The following is a 26,225-nucleotide window of genomic DNA, read 5'->3' on the forward strand; positions in this document are numbered from 1 at the left end:
GCAGCAGGGCCACAGGGGATTGATGAGCAGAGACTTGCGGTTGAAACAATGGTGTGCCAACTGCTGTAAAAATAGTATTGAAAAGGGCAAGCTCCTGCCGAATCGGCGCACTTTCTCACAAGAACACTCGCAGTCGCAAATACACGTTGACTCAATGCACAGTGATCACTGAAAAAAAAAACGCACACAGCCATTCGCCGACATAAGAACACAATCACACACTGCGTTTGTCGAGCTTTCGTCTACATGCTGAGCCGTTCCACTTTTGAGTCTAATTCCCTTTTCTGACACTGCTGGAGAGAGCTGTCAAAACAATTGTCCCGGCCCCTGCCGCGGCTCAGAAGTGCTCGCGGAGCAGCGGGTTGAAGGGAGCAGCTAAAAAAGAGTCTCGGTCTCCGCTGCTCTCAGACCTGTCAGGAGTGCGGCAGTGAAATATAGCTCTGATCATCAGAAGGCGCAGCTCAGGAACGCCACCTGACCTGAAACTGCCACCAAATCTACCTTTTTTAAACTGCATCTGCCGGATGTGTGCCTCTCCCAGTCTTGCAGATTCATCAAACAGCATGCCTTCTTTTTTGTGCTGGCAAATCATTCAGATTAGTGTTTGAAAGATAAATGTCGAGATGAGTGTTGCTGCTTTTTCTCGGTACCATGTCTGCTCTCAATATTTCAGTTACAGTGCAGAACAAGATCCCAGTAGAAGATCTGATCTGTATGCTGTTTGGTGCATTTTGTGCTTAGTAACAAGACACTTAAAGTATTATTTCCTTATAAATGGCTAAATGATTTATAAAATGATCTATGAAATGACTATATACTTAAATGAAGTGCTGTTTGCTGATACTGTTGCATCATTCTTTCTTCCTGATCTACTATGTAATTTATTCACGTGGCATTTCATAATTGTTAGCCTTTGCAATTGGACTGTAATTACTAATGTGCACAAATTCAACATGTCGTCTTTTTTCTTCTCCTAGGACCAGTCGGAATATAACGCTACCGCCATCCGGAGCCAGACCAACACAGTGGTCATCCGCGGCCTCAAGCCAGGGAGCATCTACGTGTTCCAGGTCCGGGCCCGCACCGTAGCCGGCTTTGGACGCTACAGTGGCAAACTGTACTTCCAGACCATGACTGAGGGTGAGAATTCAGCTAATGTTCCCCGAAGCACGTAGAGCTGTTAACGCCTCTCATGCCCGGGCCCATCGACACACCCTGTAGTGTAGCATGGATGCAGACAGCTGCGGGAATGAAAGGAAATCTTGTTGTGGTGTAAACAGTTACAGCACTCCAAAAGCAGACGAGTGGGAAACATCCCACGCATTATACTCGTAATTATTTCTTTATTCATATTTCAGCATTCATGATTTCTTTCCATTCTGTGGTACACAAATGTCCTATTTTTCTTTGCCAAAGAGCTTTTTGCTAGTTACCTTGAAGTCAAGGATGAGGTGGAACTTTGTCTTATCTTTGTACTGTGTACTGGTAGAAGAAGCAACATTCAGTAAACATCAGTCATGGAGGTTAATGTTAGAGCCAAGGCCTGGGTTTTCCCCCCTCTGAACATCTCATTTCCTTCAGGCTGCAGCGCCCAGAGCCATCATTAGCCTGAACCTTTATACCAACATCCCTGATGCTGCCACATGCACAGATCCCAGCACTAAAGATATATCACAACTGACTCACAGCTGTAAATATTGAGTAAACCCAGGATGTATCAGGTTTTTCAGGTTTTTTATTCAGTTTTTGCCGATAATTGTTTCTTTTTTAAAAGAAAAGTAGACCAGTTCAAAGAGATTTTCACCTGGATTGTATGTGCCTATGCAGCCAAAAAGTAGTTTCCTGCTGAAAGAAGACACTGATTACCATAGTTTGAAGTAAACAATGCACTTTTGTGATGAGCACAGCTCTGAAAATGCTGAAGTGAAGGAAGGAAAAAGTTAGCAGAAAGTGAAAATAAGTCCCTTTCAGAAAGTAAAAGAAACCAAAATTTTCTTTTGGGGACCCACTTTTAAAAATGACAAACCATCGCGACCCAATTCATAATAGGCCTCATCTATAAAAACAATGTATTACTGCCATTTCCACATCCCCTTTTATTTTCTTGAATAGGTAAACCAGGAATTTTGATGAACCACAACTATGTTTTATGCAGGTGTTAAAACATATACAAAATGTTAAATACTTTATAAATGAGATCAAATAAATAAAATTTTATAAAATTATTCTTTTCATTTTCTCTCATCAGTAAAACAAACAGAATGTACGCTAGTCTTTGATAATTGATTCAGTGTAATACGTAGGCTACAAATGTATAATTTATAAGACCAATATCCAGGCTGTCATTTAAATGTGTACTGCAAATAAAAATGTTAAATAAAAGAAGATGGAAAGAATTCTGCAAATTGATTTGGCAACTCTTATAAAATCACCTGTGTGTTGCGACCTAGTCTTTGGGAATAACTGGGTTGAACTACAGTCTTTGCACTATAATTTAAAACAAAATCTGATTACAGTGTCAACTGGATTTGTATGCTTTTTACCCAATTTTCACTGTTACTCATGACTCAACAATTCCCTTATTTCTTTTTAAGTACTTTGCTAGTGGTACTTCAGGGCTGCAGTATTTCAGGGTTATAAACAGTACAGATGGACAGCCGTGTAATAAACCAACAGTCCTCAGCAGAGTTTCCCCGCTCTGGTTATTTAACACCCTCTAATTAGCATTCAAAAGCACTATATCAATATTTCATGAATGTTGTTAAGAGTAGTTAGAATGTAGTTAGTAAAAAAATATATTTATGTATTTGTCAAATACTAAAACTCTTTCTGTGGGCCCCTCAAGTGGATTCTGGTGGATAAACAAATAGTAATTTAACATCGTAAAACACAGTTGTAAATATATAAAATAAGTCTTTAAACACTTAATATTCATACCATGCTTACTGTATTTACACCATCCAGAAGCACATAGAACCCCGGGGATCTCACTAACCCGTATCTGGCAAAAATTGTGCAGTCGTTTGTCATGTGGTCAAGAGAAGAGCCTGGCTCGGCCTCTGTGTGCCCATTCAGTAGCTGGATTCCTGCTCTTGGCTGCCCGCTCAGTCTGGGTCTCACCCAAACATGCTCTCTCTGCTCACTTCACACGCTTTCTGCCAGATGATTTGTCCATATCCGCGGCGTCTGAGCACATTCAGTGGCTTTGGAAAAGGGTCCATGCTGCCAGTCAAGATGCCAAGATGATCAGTGGTTCATCCAGCCGTATGTCTGTCTGTCACCCATTGCTCCCTCCATATGTAGTGGCTCAGATGCTTCCCCATATGTTTCAGCTCGTGACTCTGTGTGTGTGTGTGTGTGTGTGTGTGTGTGTGTGTGTGTGTGTGTGTGTGTGTGTGTGCGCGTGGCACTTTGTTTATGTACTCGTTTTTTTCTCCTTTCTATAGAGGAATACAACACCAGTATTCAGGAGAAGCTACCTCTCATCATTGGCTCGGCAGCAGCCGGCCTGGTCTTCCTCATCGCTGTGGTCGTCCTCATCATCGTCTGTAACCGGTGAGTCAGTCCTGTCCCAGTCTTTAAGCCAAGAAAGCAGCTGCACTAGCTGGTAAAGTGGACTCCTCTCCTTTTTTAGCTGCTGTGCTTTCATTCTGTATAGTTGTATGAGGTCTGTTGGCTTGCACTTTTGTATTCTTGGTTAGAATTTGCAGATGTTACCTGCTTGAATGTACATATTTAAAAGTGAAATGATTGTTCTTGTTTGTAGCTGTAAGTCTATTCCCATCCATCTTCCGAATATTGCTCTTGGAGCTGCGTGCAAGTCCATTGAGAGCAAAGAAGAAACAGAGTCAAATTCCTCGCATGTGTACACATACTTGGCCATATTAAAACTGTAAATGTGAGTTGTAGAGATGAAACCATCTGGTTTCAAAGATATTAATTCTTAATAAATTCCAGTCTTTCAGCAGAAGAAATAATATATAAAAGTCAACATTGCTAACATTAAAGTTCTGTAGGTGCTCCTGCTCAGCGGATATCAAGTGTTTGTAGCTCTGCCAAGGTCAGAGTTTCACTTCCCACCGGGGCCACTCATATGAAACGCAGCGTAGCTCCTTTACAGTCTTCTGATTCACAGAAGAGATTGTACGAGATGAATTTCTGACTACTAGCAGAATACGTAGATTCCCTCCAGTATATTTGTTTCGTGGACAGTGACAGCTTAATGACATAGGTTGTGTGCTGCATTGTGGGATCGTTTGGGAACGTCGCCAGGGCAAAATGAAAGAGTGTGTGATTGAGAGTTTTGAGAGCCAGTCAGACAATCATGGAAATAAAAAGCTTCTAATGCACTGTGATGGCCCTATCGCACAAGTTCAATAGATATTTTAATATGTCCTTGTCAGGCTGCTCGCCAGTTCAAGCTTAGCTGACACATTGTGTAGAACTACTGTATTATTTTGGCAGTAATGTTACCAGACTGTGCCACAATGCATCACACATAATCCCATCCAAATGAAGATTGGAAATAATTACTTGCTCACTATGTTTACCTACCCATAGTATGCATTTGTGAGATTTAACAACCATTTAGAAACAATTCATGCTGCTAACCAGCTGTTGTGCACTGGAAAGGAAAAGGCAGGTTTGTGTTGTGTGGCTGGCTTCCTTTTCCAAACAAGGAAAACGGAAAAATGCTTTTCCTGGCTCTCCATTTGATCCTCGTCGGTGTATCTTTAGTGTAGGTAGACCCGGGGGCTGTTTGATCTGTGTTGCTGCCCCTCCCCGCTCTCTCTTTTTGAACCGGAGCTAGAGTTCTTTGTCTTTCCCCCCAGGAGGCGTGGCTTTGACCGGACTGATTCAGAATACACAGACAAACTGCAGCACTACACCAGCGGCCACAGTGAGTAAACCATCACTCCCCTCCTTTCGCCGCTGGCACCTCCCCTCAGCATCACGCATACCTGTCTCCATAACGACCATCTCACACAGTTGTCTCCGCTGCCTCACACACCTGTCTCCATGGCTACCACCTTGCACGCTGGTGTCCTTGGCTACGGCCCAGCACAGCGCCGCTTCATTTACTCGTTCCCCCCCACACACACACACACACACACACACACTTGCTAGTAATCCTGCCTGTTGTCTGACTCTGCTCACTCAGAGCCTGGATTTAACCACATCAAAAACCAATGTTCAAGTGTGTGTTCTGTGCATCATCACATTTCATAGTCAACTAAATCCATTGTGGTTAAACTAGGTCAGTCGTCACTCCCGTTAACGCCATTAGCATGCTAATGCCACATGAGTCATTTGTCATTGTTAAAAAAATTCAAAAGATTCAGTGAATGAACGGAATCCCTCAGTGATTTTCTGTCTTCTTAGAGTACAGTAGCAAGAGAGCTTAAATGACAATAATGCAGAAATGAAGAGCAGAGGAGTAATTTCACCGTGGCTCCGCCCAAAATATTAAAGCTAATCCATCCTTCTCCTGCATGATTGGAAAAACACAGATCCCACCTCAAGTTTATGATCCCATCTTAATTTGTTTATTTCATTGCATAATTACCACCCGGCTTCATCCCTTTTATGTTAATTTTCTTCTAAAAAGGTGATAGCTTTCCCAATATAATCCGATCACGCTTTGCAAAGAAGTCCAGTCTGTGATCTGGTGAGACGTGTGCCAGTAAGACATTCTGGTATTTCACAGCTATTAGCATCCTGTCCTCACACCAGTCTCAGTTCAGGATTCTGCCCTTGTGTTTGGTGGTCTTTGCCATCATAGGAGGGTGGTCTGTTGAACAGTGCTTCGGCTTGGGAAGAGATTTTAGGGTTTTAGTAATGGAGGGGGGTTTTGCCTGGTCAGATCCTCTCCATCTGTTCATCTCTGCGGCACGTTTCTTCGGCGTTAGCATGCCAGGTTTTGAGACCTGCGCATGCTCCTCTGGCTCTGCAGCAGCCCAGGCATGTGTTTAGTATCCATTGAAATAGCCTCAGGCCTGATGTGGAGGGGAGAGCCGAATAATCGGATTTAAAACTCAGGACACTTAAGTCCCCGAACACTTAAAGGCCACCTTAAGCCAATTTACCTGGCATCAGGGCTTAGGAGAGCCAATTTATTTCTTGGAGTGAAGCTGAGCGATGCTGATATAGGGTCCAGGATTCTCTCCCGAGTGTTAATGGCACTATGACTCACAGCAGATGATATATCTATATATATTAACGTGCCTTATCACGGCTAAGATGACTGCTGGTACAATGTCCTTGCTGGCTGAATTGCTGGTCTACACACAGTAGCCACGAGGCACTAGTCGCAACTGTAACCACACCACCTCCTCCATCTTTCAACCTTCACCGTCTGAATGTCACGCGAGAAAGTCACATAATTGTACAGTAATGTGTGAATGCAAGGTGAATTGATTGTTAATGTGGCTGAATGCATTGGACTGTCAAGCCCGTAGGAGTGTAAGCATGACCACAAAAATCAAATATTACAGAGGCTCTTTCCTTTTTTCCAAGTGACTCCAGGAATGAAGATTTATATTGATCCGTTCACATATGAGGACCCCAACGAGGCTGTGCGGGAGTTTGCCAAGGAGATTGATATATCCTGTGTGAAGATTGAACAGGTCATTGGTGCAGGTAATGGAAAAATCTCACTGAGACGTGGACGGAATGTAACACTGTAAAATAGCTCGGGTCTTAGTTGATTTCTAAATACAAATGGATGAACAAAATCTGCTTATGTTACTCACTCATATTGCTTTGAATTTAATAGCACCATTGCTCTTCATAGGAGAATTCGGAGAGGTGTGCAGTGGTAACCTGAAGCTCCCGGGTAAAAGGGAGATGTTTGTGGCCATAAAAACCCTGAAGTCTGGCTACACTGAAAAGCAAAGGCGGGACTTCCTCAGCGAGGCCAGCATCATGGGCCAGTTCGACCATCCTAACATCATCCACCTGGAGGGCGTGGTCACCAAGAGCAGTCCTGTCATGATCATCACTGAGTTCATGGAGAATGGGTCTCTGGACTCCTTCCTCAGAGTGAGCAACCACATGTTTTGATTATTTCTAAGTCTTACCTTGAAGAAAACATCTTATTGCAATTTCTTTCTTTTTCCTCTTCTTTTTTAACCAAGTCTGCAGTTTTAATTTGCAGTGGTCTACTAACAAGATATGATTAAGAATAAACTCAAACTCATTTGGTTTCTTCGATAGCATCTGAAAACTCTTTCAAAGTGCAATTTTGACATACAAAATATGAATTGTTCTGCCAGAGCAGCACTTACCTTTAGTTATTAGGACAGCTGACAAACATGGATTCATATCCTCGTTGCACACAGACACACTCTTGCGTATGCAGTAATGCTTCTCTATTAACACTCAGTGTTATTATCCCCTTGTATTGATTTATTTCATGTTGTTCTCTATATATTTCATATTTTCTTCCTTGTTTGCTCGTTAGAGTCCAGGATTCTCCTTGATGTTTCCCTTGTTTTTTTCACTGTACATTTCTTCCCCTGCTGATTATGCAGCACTAGATATGGATGCATGTAGGAAACACACTCATTTTCCCCTCTGAAACGGAATATGTAGAGATCAGAAGTTCATAGGATTTTTAATTTTCATAATCTAACCAGAGAAGGATATTACAGTGAAGCGACCATGCTCCCCCATTTATGACCCGCATAAATAATTTAAATAATTTAAAATGAGATGTTAGATGTTTAAAAATGAATCTGGCTATAAGATGAGATGTCACATGGCCTTTCACCATTCGTTTTGGGATGTTAGAGAAATAAAAACTTTATTTGTTTTCTTTATATGACTTTTTGGTATGCTTTAATGCTCACTAATTACTCTCATCACATTTTTGGAAGGAGCAGAAAAGGGCCTCTGATTTATGGAAATTGGAGATGTAGTATCTCTGGCTAAAATAGGCCTATTTTTATTTCAACTTTAGATGATGTAATGGGAACTACTGTATGCCAGTGTAGTGCAGTAAGAGTGCCACATTATAAATTAACTGAAGCCATTGGCTTTCCTGAAGTAAAAAAGAATAAATGTTATGCATTATAGTACAATCGCACTGTACAATAGAAGGTTCTTGTTTTTGGCCACATATGTAGCATACAGTGAGTAATGTACGCAGTAAATAAGAACCATTACATTTCATGTGAATGACTGTAATTGAAGAACTGAACAGCATCATTAAATCGCCTGGAAACAGTCTCTACCTCTTTCAACGATTTCCCCCAGTTCAATACCCACCGTGATAGTCAGTTTAAGCCCTCTGCTGCAAGCCTACATCAAAACCATCCACAAGAAGAAGACATGCAAGCTCCCGTCAGCACACTGTTCAGACTCAAGTCTTTATTTGCATTCTGCCTCCGACCTCAGAGACACAAAGCATCAGCTCTTTCTGGAATCTCGCGGTGAAGGGTGTTTGTGTATATGTAGATGTTTGCTAAGCATATTTGACAGCACATTGTATTCAAAACAACAGGGGAACCTCTGCGGCACCTCACGGTGACAGTTTATGACAACAATTGCTGACAGTGTCGAAGCCTCTGAACAGGGTTTGTGTCTTCTCTGAGGTGATTGGTGGGTTTAAAATGGTCACTGGAGTCTGTTCTGAGCTGCCTGCCGAAGGATCGTCTCCCCCTGCTGCCTCCTGCAGAAAAACCTGATGGGTACAAAGAGAATAGATCGATTTGACCTGAACTGCTTCTCTGGAACCAACTAGAAGCAGCAAAAGAGAAATAGAGCTGCGGGGTCAAGCCCTTGTTCTATTCCCAAAATCCAAAGGCAGAAGGGAACGTATTCACAAACCTGAGCAAAGTTTCTTAAGCTGGTTTAATTTGGTCTAAAGAAAGACTGAGACCAGTCTCACACTTGCTTCATCATCACAATGTATGCAGCCTTTCAGTAAATGCACACTCAAAGTCCCACCAGTCATATGTTCTAGCTCACGACAATTTGAGCCGCTGCGGCACACAACAAATAACAAACCAACACAAGTGCCATAGGGTTCTGCCCCTTCGGGGCTTGAACCCTAACGAAAGTCTGTCTTTGAAATAAAACATTATCTACATACAAATAAATCATGCTAGACCTATATTCACACAGCTCTACAAATCCCTAGGTTATTTCTTCCACTTAACTTGACCTCAAAGACTTCGGAAGAGTCTTTCCAATTAAAATAAATGCAAACACAGCACACCGATTACTCCAGGTTGCAATGTGTATTAGTGAGGACGGTTTCATGAATAATGCATTCTGCGCTTAATTGCTGCGTTACACGAGGAACAGCAGCTTGACGTGAGGAGAAGCATCCGCTCCGTTAATGAGCAGCACAGCGTTTGAAAAGGAAATAGGCCGGTGGAGCGGTCTTGCACACCGTTCTCATGGCTGTGCTCGGGGGCGCTGCTCGCCTGCCCTTCCATTTCCCTCTCGTGATCTTTCCGTCTGTCCACACCCGTCCCCCGAGCTCCAGAGCCCCGTTCTCTGGAATCCTGTGTTCTCCGGGCGTCGTGGTGGGTGGTGGGGAGACTGCAGGTGTGCACAGTTGGAGGCACAGCTGCACCACAGCTCCAGACGCTCCCCATGCATGGGGTAAAGCCCTCACCAAATCGTGGAGGGGGAACAGCTGTAGACAGCCAGCCAGACCCAGCTTAGTCCTGCCGAGGCCAGTTGAGCCCAACCCAAACCTGGCTGTTAGTGTCCTACAGGGCCTCTTCACAGAAACTAATACTGCAAAGTAACTTTTCTACATCAGCCACACATGGTTGGGTTACAAGTAGACATGTCGAAAAGAGAGAATTAGAATTTGAGAAAAAGGGAATCATTTTGTATTAATAATGGCACCTTTTGTTAAAAGGGGGTGCATAGAGTGTTAAAGAATAGTCACAAGAAAGAAAGTCATTACATTTTATTGATTTTATTGATTTCAACACCCGTCTGTGATGCTATAAGCCCCTACACTATTGCGGAGCACTACGAAGTCCACCGTTTGTGTGTCTTTGACATGAATTAGAATATTAAATTGTATGCACATAATGTCAGGCGACCTAGAATTTGTAGGAGCACCTCTTTAAAAAAGGTATTGTAACACAATATGTCTGTTTTGCAGCAAAACGACGGGCAGTTCACGGTGATCCAGCTCGTCGGTATGCTGCGCGGCATCGCCTCGGGCATGAAATACCTGGCCGACATGAACTATGTGCACCGTGACCTCGCTGCCCGCAACATCCTGGTCAACAGCAACCTCGTGTGCAAGGTGTCCGACTTTGGTCTCTCGCGCTTCCTGGAGGACGATACGTCGGACCCCACCTACACTAGCGCTCTGGTAAGAAACATCCGAGTCTTGCCTGACTAAAACAGAGTCAAACAGCCTTCTCAAATATGTTTGTTGAGTCATTTTGTGAATGACTAATTCCCCCGAATGAGAATGCCATTCATCTGACGTACACCACAGTACAAACATCAATATAAACATCATCCTTTCACCTGTTCTTTACTTCTTCCTCCTCCAGTATTTCATGTTCCACACTTTACTCTCAGGGGTTTTCGTTACATCCACCTCCCAGTTTGGATTACCGTCGGCATTGTTGCCGTGAACGGTGTTTCTCTCTCCGGAGTCAGGACACTGTGTCGGTCGGGTTTCGGTATCGCTTCCCGCTCTTGAGGTTGTGCCCTTTGTGTTCGCAGGGAGGGAAGATTCCTATCCGATGGACTGCACCCGAAGCTATCCAGTACAGGAAGTTCACCTCCGCTAGTGACGTGTGGAGCTACGGGATCGTCATGTGGGAAGTCATGTCGTACGGAGAGAGGCCTTACTGGGACATGACCAATCAAGACGTATGTATTTACCTTGCCTTTAGTCATTTTCTTTTTAAAATTGCTGTTGATTCTTCAGTCAAATCCCCTCCTGCCCCCCTACATTTTTTTGAAACAATTCCTCACTACACACATACATCATCTGCTGGCTGAGTTTCATTTCAGCCTCAGACTCCTCAGAGAAATGGTTTGTCATTGTATCTGCTTTCCCGCAGCGAAACAGCAGCTTTCACTCATGGGTTTTATATGAAAATTCCCCCACACTCACCACAGAGACATAATCAGATCATTTGAAATGCACGGCAGTGCTCAGTGGACAATTTCTGCTCTTGACTGGAGCCTCCATTTCCTATCTCCCTCTGGGTAGCACAGGAGAGAGCAAATTATGGGGAGAGAGATAATGAAAATAGTTTCAAATTGAAAGTGAGAACGCTAATGTGCTGAGAGGGACCGAGGACCTCAACGGTTATCTTATTAGCAGCTCCAGATAGTGTTTCTGCTCCATCGGGGTCCCCGTTTGGAGGTCTCATGAATGAGATTAATCCGAGTCTGAATGGAGCTCCTTTAATGGCCTCGGTAATGAGCAGGGGATTGTGCGTCCTCCTCACAAGTGTCCTCCGGGTTGTTTCACTCTGTTAACCGTGCACCACCTCCGTGTACCCCTCGACCAACAACATCACCGGTCCAAGCCAGACGGATTTTTAATGTGGCTTTGCACAGAGAGAGAGATCATTAAATACTTTGTGAAGGCCAGAAATTAGGTCACATCTGGCAGGAATGTGAAGTTGGTGGAATAAGGTTTATGTTCCTAATGACCTAACTGGTGTTTAACAACTCCACACAGGGAGAACTAACGCGGTGATTTGTACACAAATAGATGTAGTTATACATTTATATGTGTTTAAGTAATAACTTTAATTCAATAGTTTGGACTGTTACATAGGCGGTAATACGCAGTAATGACTAAAGCAGTAGTTTTCACCACATGGTCAGAGGAACAGATGCTCTCGTTATAAGTTCATCAGAAGAAGAAGAAGAAGAAGTCCATGACTATACAAGAAGAGAGGATGCTTATCAATTGGACTGCTTGAGTAATGGAAAGTAACTCAGTTATTCATACTGTATATAAATACGTAGGTAGTTTGAGGTACCTGTACTTTACTTCAGTATTTACATTTCATGTTACTTTATACCTCTACTTGACTACATTTCAGAGGGTAATGTAACAGCTACAGTAAATTGTCTTTCAGGTTACGATTATAAAAACACTTAATTGTTAAAGATTAAACCAATCAGTTATTTTTGGTTTGTGACTCTTTATAAAGTGTCTACGTGGGGCCCCATGTCACATTTCAGATGTCTGTGAGTTGTTAGCAGTTCCACCCTCTAAACTTCTTACATGGTTCCATTTTTACAAAGTAAAATTGTTCAATAGAAAGAAGAAGAAATGTATTATATTGTCATATACATTTAGCACATATATGAAATGTAGCTTCTGCTTTTAACCCATCACCAACTTAATGGGAGCAGTGGGCTGCTGAGAAACGCCCAGGGAGCAGTTAGGGGTTCAGTGTCTTGCTTAGGGACAGTTCGACACAGGACACGTACCAGCCGAGGATCGAACCGCTGACCTTGCAGTTACCAGACGACCCTCCCCAGTGGACTTTTATTTCACAAATAAAAAAAAGCAAAGCTTAGATAAAAGTCTGAGTAAATCAATACATTTTTTCCCTTCTTTCCTTACACATAAATCATCTCACGACCCCTCCAATTTATCTGAGCTTTTGAAGCAACCTAACAGGATATAAAAGTAGTTATAATGAGCTCCATCTAAACCAGCTACTTCTGCATCAATCCATTACAATTAACAATTAGTTGCAAATGCTTTTGTACTTTTTACTTTTTAGTGTTTAGAGTTTAGAGTTGAGGACTGTATTTGTACTTTACAGTAAAGAAAAGTAAAGAATGAGTACTTCTTCCACCACTGGACCGTACCGTCTCTCTCCTCTCCATCAATCGATCCCCTCTTTGTAGAGCCTCATAGCAACCGTTAGAGATCTTTGTCTCCCCCTGCAGGTCATCAATGCCATAGAGCAGGACTACCGGCTGCCCCCACCCATGGACTGTCCCAGCGTGCTGCACCAGCTCATGTTGGACTGCTGGCAGAAGGAACGCAACAACCGACCCAAGTTCAGTCAGATTGTGAACAACCTCGACAAGATGATCCGCAATCCCAACACGCTGAAGGCCATGACCCCGTTATCTTCAGGGTGAGCGGCGGTCAAGCTGTTGATCAAATTTGTTGTTGTGTGATTTACTTGTGTTCGCTTTTGTCTGTCGGTCTCACTCGTAGTCATAACACATGGTGCAGGCTAGTGTTAAAAAAGTGTGTTCTTCATTATCCCCCTCTGTGTGTGAGATCGCCATGTGTGTTTTATCTCGCCTCTGCAGGCCTCCCGCAAGACAGGCCTCTGGCTTTAGCATCACTTCACATTGATGTGGATAACATCTTGAACAATAGAATGCATCTGATGCTCAATGTGAAGCCATGCTCCTGCCAAAAGTGCCATCCATGGCACCGTTGCCCCCCCCCGATCACAGTGTCTCTTGTTTCTCGGGGCGCCGAGCGGTTATGTAAATTAAAGCCTTTCGGTTTGATAGTTCAACTCCTTTCCACGAATGCTTCAGGCGAAACCTGGATTTGAAGCAGTTGTGCGTCGCTCGAAACAAAACATTTTTAAGCGTTTCTGCTCTGGGTGTTAGTTTCCTTTGAGAGCGAGGAGTTTACTGATCTCCATTATCCCCCGTCTGTACTTTCATTTGTGGTGGCATGCAGGACCCAGAGCCAGATTTTCCACAGACACTGAGTGGATATATTGGCTCCTTAAAGCCTATCACTTCATTTGGAAAATACACTTTATGAGGAATCATTTTGGAAAATATTGGTTCATGGATGAGGCCAGTGGGATTCTCCGAGTTCTGTGCTTTTGAAAAATGTAATGTAATAATTCACGTTTGAATTACATGCAGGTGGTCCGTGCTGTCTACGACTTTAAACCTGCCATTTTGTATTATCATTATTGTTAATGGCCCCTGCTTGTGTCTCCCTCAGTGTTCACCTCCCTCTCCTGGACCGCAGCATCCCAGACTTCTCCAGCTTCAGCACTGTGGACGAGTGGCTGGATGCCATCAAGATGGGCCAGTACAAAGACAATTTCGCCGGCGCTGACTACTCCACATTTGATGTGGTGTCCCAGATGACCATGGAGTAAGTGCTAATGACTCCTGCCGTTCTGGCTCTGATAACCGCGAGGAAAACTATCGCATGATAGTTTTCCGAGTCTCGTTTATATCCCTAATACGTGAACAAGCACCAGACTCTGCCTCTGGCCCGTTATAAAAGACGCTAGCTGCACTGCATGTAATTAGCGGATCGTAACGCTACAGTTACGAGGCTGAACAGCGGGCACAATAGCTGAAAGTCATAACATTGCCCTTTATTCTCTGCCATGTGTTCAGCAGGCCTCTCTCTGACCTCGGTTTAAGAATCGAGAGGAAACATCATGATATGCGGTCGGTTAGCCAAAATGCTAGGAGAACAATCCTCCTTACACACAAGATATAATCTTGTTAAGAGTGCCACCTGTAGAGAAACCGATAAAAATCATTTCCTGTCTCTGGAGAAAAGAGATTAACTCGCGGAGATGTTGAGCTTCAATTCTTAGAACAAAACAGATTGTAATGTGTAATCCAATAAGCGTGATTACTGTTGAGATTCAGCATGCGGAGAATAATGGATGAGAAAGCTGATGCCGCTGCCTTGATACAGACGGGAACTTGATGTTTATTTTTGCCGTTTTAATGTTGCGTCTACAAAACACTTGAGTCAATGAGATGTTGTGAATTTGTAATTCTTTGCATTTGTTCTGGTGGTGTGAGATGGGGGGGAGGGGGTTACCGCGTGAGTCAGTAGTCAGAAAATTACACTAAACTGGTAATCCAAACAATTTTCTGTGATTATAAAAGCTTCCTGGCCTCAAAGACGGATGAACATGCAGCTGTTTCCTGCCCGTTACTTTGCTGTCGTCTCCACTTTTCAGCTGCTCTCTGCTAGCCTTCTCGTCATGCCGTCTGTTGCGATATTGTGTTGATGATAGATAGAATGCATGGCTACTATACCGTAGATATATTCGGCAGGAGTGTTTATAGTCTGTGGTAACACAACCCTGACATCCGTCTCTCCTCACAGGGACATCCTCAGGGTCGGCGTGACGTTAGCAGGCCATCAAAAGAAGATCCTCAACAGCGTCCAGATGATGCGGGCACAGATGAACCAGATCCAGTCAGTGGAGGTCTGACCCTCCAGAGCGGAGCACAGGAGGGGGGAAAAGGCGGTCAGGATGCAGGGCTCTGTCTGGCGGAGGATGGTGTGGATGCTTTTGGGTTTTTGTTCTGCGTTACAGTGTATCTGGTCTTCCCACCAGACTACCATTCATTCACCCCCCCCCCCCGTTCCCCTCTCCACTTCCCTCTGTCCTCTTGTCCCCCTCACCGCGACTCTGCCTCGCTGCATCTTTGGGATCAGCTGTGGAGAGTCGTGGAAACTAAAGTCCAAGTGACATTAGAGGGACACAGCAGACCCATCTACGGAGCCAGAAACACAGGAAGTGACCAGCAACACAGTTTTCAATCTTCCACCAATTTTTATTTGACGTTGAACTTTTTTTTCTTTTCTTTTTTTTGGTTTCTTCTGATATCTTTGTAAAGAATTTTTTAAAAGAAAAAAAAAAGAAAACGGAGAAAAGGCAAGGAGTTTATCTAAATGTATAGATGATATAAGCTTGTACACTAGACAAAGTGAGTAGGAAAGCTTCCCTTTAAAAGGGCAAAAAAAAAGAAAAAGAAAACAAGAAAGAGTTGGGGAGACGAGGCCATCCTCAACCAGGTGTGGATATTGTCTTTGCATCTTTTTTAATTTTGGACATCATGAGGAAACGGAGCTCTCTGCGGCCTCCTGAAAGGCAAACCAGAGAGGAGAGTGAGGGACCCAACTGTTTCCCCAGGAGAGAAAAAACATGAAATGGACAACATGTGGCATAGACTGATGTCAAAAACACATTCATTCAGACTGACACACCGTGAAATCAACACTCAAGAAAAAGAAAAAAAAGAAGAAAAAAAAATGTCCCTCATTGCAAGTAATTTTCTATATTGTGTGAAATTTTGTGATGAAGAATTCCGTCTCACCATGCTTCCTCTCACTATAGACAAAATGACAAGTTTGTTTTATTTTTCTTCCAGAGTGAAGTATTCACAGCCTGCCAAATAGAACCCTTCCCCTTTTTGCACCCCAATCATGGATCCTGTACTGTACATATCAGATGCACTTGACCTGCCATTACAAGATGACTCTGAAACAGTCGGAACTGATCAGTTCGGGAGCAGAAGAACTGACCACAGGGAGGATTTAAGTTGTTTTCAACATAATTTCTTTCCTTTCTTTTGAGAAAAAATAGCTTGCGGAGAAAGGGGGGAAAAAAAACCAACAACATCCTACATCGATTCACACAAAAAGAAACAGGTTCTACTGTTTACATACACACAGTACGTCCCGTTATAGCATCCTCCTCCATCCCCGACGCCGACTGTGCATACATGCACATGTTGCACACACACACACACACACACACACACACACGTGCACAAAGAAGCAGTGGCTCCTGAAGTGCCGGGGCTCGTGTTTGATAGCATGCTGAGTGAGTGGTTAATTTCACAGTGCTTTGATTTGCTGTAGTTACTAGAACTCTGTTTGGTAAGAGCTTGGATTTGACACACTTTACAGAGTATAATGTTCCTGCATTATATCCCGCGTTTCTTCTTCTTCTACTTCCAGTTTTCCTTTTGAAAAGACATTTTTACGTTTAAAGTATTCAACTTTTGATACCACACGCAGTCATGAATAGACTTTACAATCAGGCATTTGTCAAATTAAAAAAAACAAAAAATGCAACGTGTTATATTTTTGCAATTTCTGTATGGATATTATTGAGTTGTTATTATTATTACTTTTAGGTTGGGTTTTTTTTCTGCACTGAGTCTATTGTTTGACTCCAACAAACACTCTGGATCTTCCATCAATGCTTATACATTTATTATGAAACATGAATCATGTTGGTGCACAAAACCATGTAGATAAACAGCATTTCCCTGTGACCGGTTTTGATTTCATTTTGCAGACGGTACAACACTCTTACTGTACGTCCCCCTGTGAGCGACACCGTCTCACGAGTACTCAGCTGTCAATCATCGTTTGCGTCGTCATCTGTAACCTGGTGTAAAGGGTTATGCGGGGGGGGTGGGTTTGTTGCAATGCCGGGATTCCCTGGAGACAGTGAAGCAAGCATGGGTTTGTGTGCACAGCTATTAAATGATATCAGCAGTGCAGAGGTCCTACTGGGTCCGCTCCGAGACCTGACAGCCAGACATGGACGTCCAGCTGTGAGCTATCGGTCAGATGTGTCCGGTCACAGCGGGGTGGCCTCACCCCCCCGATCACAGCCGCTCTGTCCAGGCACCGATTCTCCCTCCCTCTCCCTCTCCCCTTGATCACATTAATGCCTGTCGGCCACCTGTCTGCCGCTCCCACTGATCTCCACACAGCAGCTTTCAGCAGTTGTCTGGTTTTGTCTCTGTGACTTTATAAGCATCCACAGCAGCAGGCGAACTGACAGTCATCAGTGGGGCAGTTGTGTCTTGTCTTGTCCTGATGCTGCATGCCACTGAAGTATGTGAAAAGAAAAAAAAGAAAAACTCGACAATGCTTCCATGTTTGCTTGAACCAAATCCTCAGACTTGACCTGAGTTTTTGTGGCGTCTCTACAGACAGCTTGAGCTCCAAAGCCCCGGTTGAAGAGAATTACCTGTCATTTTCCCCGGCCTTCCAGAGAATTCAAGGACATGAGTGGAGGGATTCTTTATTCTCTTTTTGCACCCACAATCCTCTAGTGGGTTATTTCCATCCCTAGTGCAACACACGAGAATGAATATTTCCCTGGAAGCTTTTCTAAAATATGAAGCTGGGAAGAGGACAATCACGAGCTGCTGGTCATAGCCGAGAAGTGTGACCTCAATGCCACCGATGCCAACATGCAGTTTTACTTTACAAACTGAGCTTTAGACCCGTCTTCCTTTTCCATTTCTCAATATTTAACAGCTCATCAGTTTTATTTCGTCAGGCCGAGGCTGTGCGTCTTCTCACGGTATGGCAAATACTCCACCGTCAGGAAAAACGCTTAATGTTGTTCAGGAAATGGATCTAAAGTATACAGAAGGCCGGTGAGTTCCTGCTCCGGCCCCATTAAAGCTCATTCGGATGCTCGTCCACGGACGCTGCCAGGACTTTGAGTTATTAATCAAGCAATTATCCTTGAACTTTTGCTTCTAGGAACTACTTTAAAACAGGGCAGGCATGCTTATTGCTAGACATAAAATAGTGCTGAAGTTGGCTTTATGGTGCATACTCTCAGTATTTCCAACTCCTTGTGAAGGGTGAGCTTGTTGTTGTCCATTTTTATCTGAAGGAGTTTTAAGAAAACCTTTTGATTGAATGTGGAGTGTGTGAAAGCACTGCATTAAGTATTTATGTATCTTATGATTTTGATGGCTCAAAAAGAAAAAGACATTATTGCAGTTCAAGCTGAGCAATGATAGCGGGAGAAGTAATTGACGCACTTATGTCAAGTGTTTCAAGTGGTGGTTCTGACTTGTTTTCCAACAGCTTTCATTACACCAAAGCTCAAACTGTGAAAAAAAAGCCCTGATGTCCAAATTCTAGACTATAGAAAATGTATAGAAATTTAAATGAATATCATCTGGTTAAATTTATATGGAGAGCATATTTCTAAAAGAAATTATACTCGATATGGTGATGTTTCTTTTACCGCCTCCGTGAAATCAAACTAAATATTTAATTCAAGTTAAATTATTTTCCATTACTGTAAATGGCTTTCACAGTAAGGAACTGAACATTGGATCAGTGGGAAATTTAAATCCACTGTATGTCAATTTAAGATCTGTATATACAGAAAGGTATTATTGCTCTTTATGTTACATCTCCCCTTCAATGCAGTTCACTTTATCAGAAACAATATGTATTATTTAACTTTTCTGATGTAGTTTTATTGTACATTTTTAAAGTACCAAAAATCTGCCATCTACAGATGCTGACTCCAGCTACTCTAGTTTAAAAAAAGTTTTGAAAGTTGTTTTCCTCTGGAAATTTAAGTAGATGCCGTGTGGTCGTGACGCTCGTGAGGGTTTCGCACAGCGTTTGCCAACTGCAACTTTCAGCAGAATATACTGTACTCTCTCCTCTTACATCTGTGAAGCAACGTGAAAACCACTCTGTCCTGCCCTCACCGCCGCGTGCCAATTTTCTGAAGGACGGAGGAAAACTGTTAAGTCTCAGCGTTCCTGTTACATGATAGTGTGCTTAAACACGAGCAGTGCCAGGTTGTGCCCACCGGGCCGCGTTTGAATGCCGCCCAACTTACAGCACGGTCAGAGCGAGAGGTCTGCCTCCTGTTGTGGCGGACAGAAAATGGCTCCCGCTTTTTTTGTTTTCTCTCCCCGGGTGCAGCACGAAGCGCCAGAGCGCCCTCTGCTGCTGCGGTGGACAGATGTAGCTCGTTGGGTTGATATGTTCAGGTCCAGTGTCCAGGACACTGCTCAGAACAAGTCCGTCTTTCCCTCTGTTGGGACAAACTTTCGGACCACTACGCCACCTGTGTTCCCCCCCAACATGACCCTGTGTCTCCCTCTGTTGCCCCCCCTCTCCCACTACCACTCTGGCTGTTGGCAAGTACAGGCAGGGGGATCGCCACGTGTTCCCCGGTCCTCTAAAGCCCACATTGTAAACCAGTGCCGGTTCAGACCACTGTGACTGATGTGGGAGATCCTGTATTTCTGTATAAATGTATATTGACTGTAACCCTGTGAATGATGTAACAATTTCATTATTTGTAATATTGTCATTGGTTTATTTTCTAAAAATGGAAAGCCCAACTTGACTCTCCTCAATAAAAAATAAGATCTGTTATAAAACAGTGATGGGTAGTCTGTTTATTCGTTGTTAATTTAAACACTTATTTTTTTATTTTATGATGATAGTGTAGCCACTGCTTATGTTCAGCGCAATTCACATAACTGGTGACTAATGTTTATTCTTAAAGAACCAAAACATGTCAACATTACAGTCGGACCTAACTGACATTTTAATATCAAATATAGGGGACTATTAGTAAATGTTGTTAATAATCTTTTTCTGTAATTTCATTTTAAATTACCTAATGATAATGTTGATAAAAATGTTAGTAAATGTAACATTATTGTTTAGTGATAGCCAAGATGCCAAAACTCCATGTTTGGTCTTTTTAAATTGTGTTAAGTGTTGGTTGCTTTATTGTTTTAAAATTAAATTATAATGTTATAATGCCTTCGTTAAAGTTTCTTGTTTTTACTCGTTATTATCTATAAATGTACATTTTGATGAAGCGGCATCTTGGTAAAAACTAATTCTAGATCATAACTAATTGATATTGTTGTCAAATCATATCAGGACAGAGAGAAAAAACAGCTAAGCTCCTACTAAAGCTAACAGGCCACTGACAGCCATTTCAGCTTTTGACTGGAATGGTTAAATCTTTATTTTACATATTTAAATGTATTAAATTGTAAAATAAATGTGTCTTATTGATATAGTGATCTTGTTTTTGAATATAGAGACAGACACACTACATATTTAATTCCCATTAACTACATGATGTAAACAATAAAAATATTATAAAAAATAACTAGTTGAAATATAAAAGAAAGCTGACAGAACACGTTTTCTTTGTTGATACATTTCCCCTTGTATTTTCTGAGGATTATGAGGGGGAGTGCAGCATCTGTTTTTTAAGATATTTTTAGTGAAAAATAATAAACCTTTAAAGGCCTAAAATGAAGGCAACTTTAGTTTGACAACCTGACACTTTAAACCCATTTTCTCCATGTCACTGCTTCAGTAGCAACTTCTTTCTCGCAAAGTTGTATTACCTATAATAGTTGAGATTCCTATAATTTCAAAAATACCCAACTTCCAGTCTAGTCTATCGAAAAAGATTTCAGATTTACAAAAAATGAAAAAAAGAATAGGACATGTTTTAAAGTTTTTGACAATCTGCACATTTGTTTTCAGCTCACATCAAACTAAAGAGTTAAAAAAATTACTCAAGAAACAATCCAACTTCTCTGAAAGTAAACATTTTAAAAACAGTAAAAGATGCTGCAGCTCTCCGATCTTTGTTGTGATTCACGATCCGGTTCCACAAGTACTCAAGCTAAAAGTAGGCTAGATTAATACATTTCTCGAGTAGATCATTTATTGAATCGGTGGACTTACCAAAAAGCAGCGTAGATGAAGTTTGAGATCAGACTGAGCCTTTGAGCGAGCATCACTTCTCTCCCCGTGGCCAGACTGCTGCACATTGTTCTGCGGTTTAACGTCAGAAATGATTTGACCAACAGTGCTGCCGTCTCAACGCGGCTCAGTTTCTTGAGTGGAGGTCAGACTCCCCTCACCTTGCTCGGAGATTTTGAAACCTCATTAGCGGCTGACGCGTGAAAGGCTGGAGACCTCGGCCTGACCCGGCGGAGAATGGCGCGTGTTAAAAGGTTTACCCCGTGAAGCGGGAGGGGAGGGGGTTCAGGAGTTCAGTGGAGGGGGTGGACCCCCGCTGGCACACCAAACCCTTTCTTACTTCCAGTCCCGACCACCCGTAAGTCCCCCCCACACACCTTCTTACACCTTGATGACCCGGGGGAGGCCTCCATGGCCGAGCATGGGAACCAACATGGAGAGGCTCGTCATCTGAGCTCTGAGGGTCATAATGTACAAGTGGGGGAGGAATAGTGTGTGTGTGTGTGTGTGTGTGTGTGTGTGTGTGTGTGTGTGTGTGTGTGTGTGTGTGTGTGTGTGTGTGTGTGTGTGTGGAGGGGGGAGAGATTACAGAGTGTCATGTGACTGATTAAATGTCAAACAGTGGCAATATTTTGAGGAAAGGCCCAGAACGTCATGTCTGATGAACGGTGGGTTTGAGTTGCAGGCAGGTAGACAAAGACTGTGTTGTCGTGGTTTGAATGGTGGTGGATTAGAGGGGGGTGTAGAGGTGCCTGCAGTCACCTCCTCTGCACACGGCCCACGATTCATAGCTACGGCCCTGTGATCATCTCATTCTGCCCTGGAAACAAATATGCTATAAAATGTTATGATCAAACTCTTTGGTATGAAGATAATTCAGTGATTGGAATTTTAGAGTTATAGAAGCTTATGCTGATACTTATTCACCCATATAAAAATACTCATATGCATCAGTGTATGTTCTGATGTAATTGCTAAGTTCTTACGACACAATAAACAGTGGCTGGCTACATTAATTTATGGTTGAATAAAAGTGATGTTTCCTTTCAAAAATGTCATCAGCATGCAATTTTTTATTTTGCCCCCTAGAATATACTTTGAAAAGTAATTTATTTAAAAGTGTATTAGTATTGTTATTTTACAGTGTCCAGTTATAGCCGACTGTCAAACATGAATAAAGTCCTCAATGTATTTTGTATTTATTAGATAAAGACTAACAATTTCCAGCCATCACCTATGAAAAAGTAATGTTTGCTTTAAAGTAATGCTTTCAAGCAAATTGAACAGAAAATCTTAAAAAAACTGAGCTGAAGTGACCATTTAGAAATGCCTTAGCAACACCGTCAACGTACCGTTTGATGTGAAATAGCAGTAATTGGTGGTAAAACGTCAGTCTGAAAAGCGTCTGCAGAGCATCTGGACCAAAACAACTCAAACATGAGTAATCCAATAATAAAGAGTTATGGGTTTTTCACTCTCTAATAAACCACCCAGTCAGCAGTTGGAAATGTTAATTAGTTGTAAATATGGATTTATTTTTTTTGTCCAGATGGTCTGCAGCCATTTTCCAGAAGATAAATGGTCTGTTAGATGGTTCTTTCTTATGAATTTAAAAGCAGCAAAAAAAACAAGATAAGCTGGAGGAGGATAAACAAAACATTGCTTTATTTCTGGCAACCCAAACAGATGTTCATACAAAGGACTTATTACAGATTTATGAACCTTTAATAAATGCAAATTAACATGACTAAAACAACTTAAAAGATATTACAAATGTATAGATTATGAACTTAGATAGACGTTAATCAAACAATGAGTAAACAACAAACATGCCTCGTTAGAAAATAGCATACATACTCTAAATAGTGCATGTTTAGCCCACAGCATGGTGTGTTTTCCAAGTTTGAAGTTCAGCCATCAGGTTGGTGTCTGCTGTTCTGTCTCAAAGTGTTACAGCAAACGTCCTCGTTCACCGCTCTGTCTGGGAGGGTGGAGGCCTGCAAATTTTCCAAAATGGTGGCTGTGAGATGAGAAACTGTATGTGGGCCCACGAGGACATTAAGGCCAACATGAGCGACGTGGGCTCACGCTGTGTGAAAAGACCTTCCAAATGGGTCAGAACTGTCACAAGCCATTCCCATCATGTCCCGCTCCCGAAACATGATGGAAAGTGGAATTAGAATGAAATAAGGCGGAGTGATTCCTCCGGGCACTGGAGGAATGGATCTGCTTACCGTATGGCTGCCTTTAATTGGCAAGAAGCTCAAACGTTGGACCCCAGGAGCCAGATTTTAAGAGAGTTACGAGACAGTGGCTAATGCAGCACAGACTGCTAAAAGACCCCTTTGCCTGGATCGGTGAATTAATGCGTCCGAGAAAATCTGGACATCTGGGCTTGGGGTACGGAGAATTACATCCAAGTCTAACTGGTCTCTGACTGCGCTTAATACAGCCCAGCAGCAACAGTAAATAAGACTGAGAGATTAACGCGGGTCTTGCAGGGGCCTTGGTTGTAAATAATAACTATGTTTGATCCACACTGTTCTGGGCTTGGCAGGGAAATCAAAGACACTTGTAAACAGAAGCCGTCACTTAAGGACAGACAGCAGCTTTGTTATCGGTGTTAATGATAATTTATTCCCAAGTTCTTTCCTCAAAAACTTTCAGGAAAAATGATGTTGCACTGCAGGTGAGGAGTGTTTATATGCAGAGATAATTGCAAAGAAACAGATTATAATTAGTGCTCAATATGAATATTCATGTGTAAAAAGACACTCCCTGTCATATTTATGGTTCACAAATAACCAGTCTATAAAACAAGGGAAATTTGTGCTACACATGTGGAGACAATAACTACTGTCTTGCTGTCAAACTAAGAGCACAACCATCAAGTGCATAATAAACATCTGCACTGTGATGCAGAGAGACATGTGAACTCTCCGTGACCGTTAGTCCCCAAATCTCTGCTTTTCTTAATTCCCTTCCACTTGAGTTACACAACCCACATATGCCACATCGTGTCGGGCAGAACCAAAAGGGGATATCTTTTCCCATCTCGAGGCGAAGGGCTCACTGGGTTTTTAGGTTGAGCTCCATCTCTGCCTCGAGCAGCAGGAGGTTGCAAAGCATGGAGGAAAGACTCAGCGAGAGGCGGTGAGATGGATGGGGAGGCATGCGGCTCGTCTATGCAGTGGTGGAAGAAGTCATCTTTCACTCACTGGGAGTAAAAGTGGCAATAACACACCAAAAGTACTCATCATGCAGAATGTCCCGTATCAGAATAATATGCATTATTGGATTATATTTATTGCTGCATTAATGTGTGTATCAATTTAATGTTGCAGCTGGTAAATGTGGGGCTGATTTGTTTAACTACTTCACTGCCGGGTGGCTCTCTACATAAAAATGCATTATCGTTTTTTGTTGTTGACTATATTTAATTAGTATTAATAATCAGACTCTGTAAAGTAACTTATAACTAAAACTCTCAAAACATATTTTGTGGAGTAAAAGAAGTGAAATATGTGTCTCCAAAATGAAGTGGAGTAGAGGTGTAATGCAACATAAAATGGAAAGAATCAAGTACATTTTGACATTAGCATTATCTGTGTATTTTATATTATATGAAAACATTTTTTGTATTATCTGAAAAAAACCCAATCTGTTCGACAACATTCAAACACTGTGTCAATAAGTTAGTTTTGCAGTCAATGTTTGAGTTTGTGCGTTCCAAAAAAAAATCGGTGCAACTCAGAGGCTTTTAAAAGAATAGATCTTGATTGCCATCTAGTGGCAAAGATACAGCATTACCGTATGTCTCTTATCTTTTTCTTTAACTGTACATTTTCAAATCAAGTCAACTTTATTTAATATTCACAAAGAGCTTTACCATCTATACATGTTACTCAAGTAAAAGTACAGAAGTATTATCAACAAAATGTACTTCAAAAGCCAAATTACTCTTTATGCTGACTGGCTCCTTTCAGTGTGTAGTAGAATTCTGTTTTTGCGAATACATGTAGGAGCACATGTTGTCAATGTGTAGCCAATTTGAGATACTTTAAATACTAATAGGTTTAATAAAAGTACATCATATGTTAACATATGTTTTATGTAAAACGTAACTAGTACTACTCAAACACATTTAGTGAAGCAAAAAGTACAATATTTCCCTCTGAAATGTAGTAGAAGTAGATGTAAGCAGAAAATGGAAATATTTCACTTATTAACAAGTATGTCAAAATTGTATTTAAGCCCAGTACTTAAGTTAATGTACTTGGACCCATTCAGAAAAAGAATCACTCCATAGATGAAAAGAGTATATAAATTACAATATGGAGAAACAAGGACAATAATAAAAGGTGGATAGATTATATATCAACAATATATATGTTTACATGCCCGAGCGGCCATGGAGGCAAATTAACAGTTCAGGAGTCCAGAGAGGTTTCAGAAGATGCTTCATTTATTTTTCCATTCCACCAACCACCACACCAGTGTCTAGGGCCAAATCCCAATGTCCTCCCTAAACCCTAACCCTGAACCCTCAAGGACTTAATTGACGTCATCTGGTAAGTGGTAGAGTGTGAGAGGCTGCAAGGGCTCAAAATGGTATAAATATGAATGGGACAGCACTTTGCTGCAACATATCATGTTACCATGAAAACGACAAAAAATAAGATGTATTATTGTGTGTATTTATTTTATACTTTGTACTTCCTGATTTGAAAGTGTTCCAGGCTCTTTCCTCAAAAGATGAGAGGTGATTTCATCTAATCTATTTACTTGTTTTTGTCAAAACATCTTCGATGACAAAGTCAAATATCTGATGGATAAATAAATAAATATCCTCTGATTTCAAGTTTATTTTTTGTTCCATCTTTAACCCTTAATGTTTCTGAGTAAATATAATAAGACAGGCTGAACACAT

The 26,225-nt window shown here is 42.0% G+C and overlaps 1 protein-coding gene across 4 annotated transcripts in view; it reads left to right on the top strand.

Annotated features, from left to right (window-relative positions):
- ephb2b (eph receptor B2b) overlaps positions 1-19,919 on the top strand; it is a 119,677-nt gene extending 99,758 nt beyond the window's left edge. Inside the window, exons 7-16 of one of the 4 annotated variants that reach the window (XM_068712563.1) lie at positions 978-1,140; positions 3,447-3,555; positions 4,833-4,900; positions 6,517-6,639; positions 6,794-7,041; positions 10,130-10,345; positions 10,708-10,857; positions 12,913-13,106; positions 13,949-14,104; positions 15,086-19,919. In XM_068712563.1, the coding sequence (XP_068568664.1) occupies positions 978-1,140; positions 3,447-3,555; positions 4,833-4,900; positions 6,517-6,639; positions 6,794-7,041; positions 10,130-10,345; positions 10,708-10,857; positions 12,913-13,106; positions 13,949-14,104; positions 15,086-15,194 (1,536 nt within the window). In that variant the 3' untranslated portion in view covers positions 15,195-19,919. The remainder of the gene's footprint in view (positions 1-977; positions 1,141-3,446; positions 3,556-4,832; positions 4,901-6,516; positions 6,640-6,793; positions 7,042-10,129; positions 10,346-10,707; positions 10,858-12,912; positions 13,107-13,948; positions 14,105-15,085) is intronic. The other 3 variants (XM_068712565.1, XM_068712564.1, XM_068712566.1) reach the window with 3 other exon arrangements.
- Positions 19,920-26,225: the final 6,306 nt, after the last annotated feature.

The sequence above is a fragment of the Cebidichthys violaceus genome, unplaced genomic scaffold, assembly GCF_023349555.1.
Source record: "Cebidichthys violaceus isolate CVI_PGR_0920_01 unplaced genomic scaffold, fCebVio1.0.p SCAF_17, whole genome shotgun sequence".
Taxonomy (NCBI): Eukaryota; Metazoa; Chordata; class Actinopteri; order Perciformes; family Stichaeidae; genus Cebidichthys; species Cebidichthys violaceus.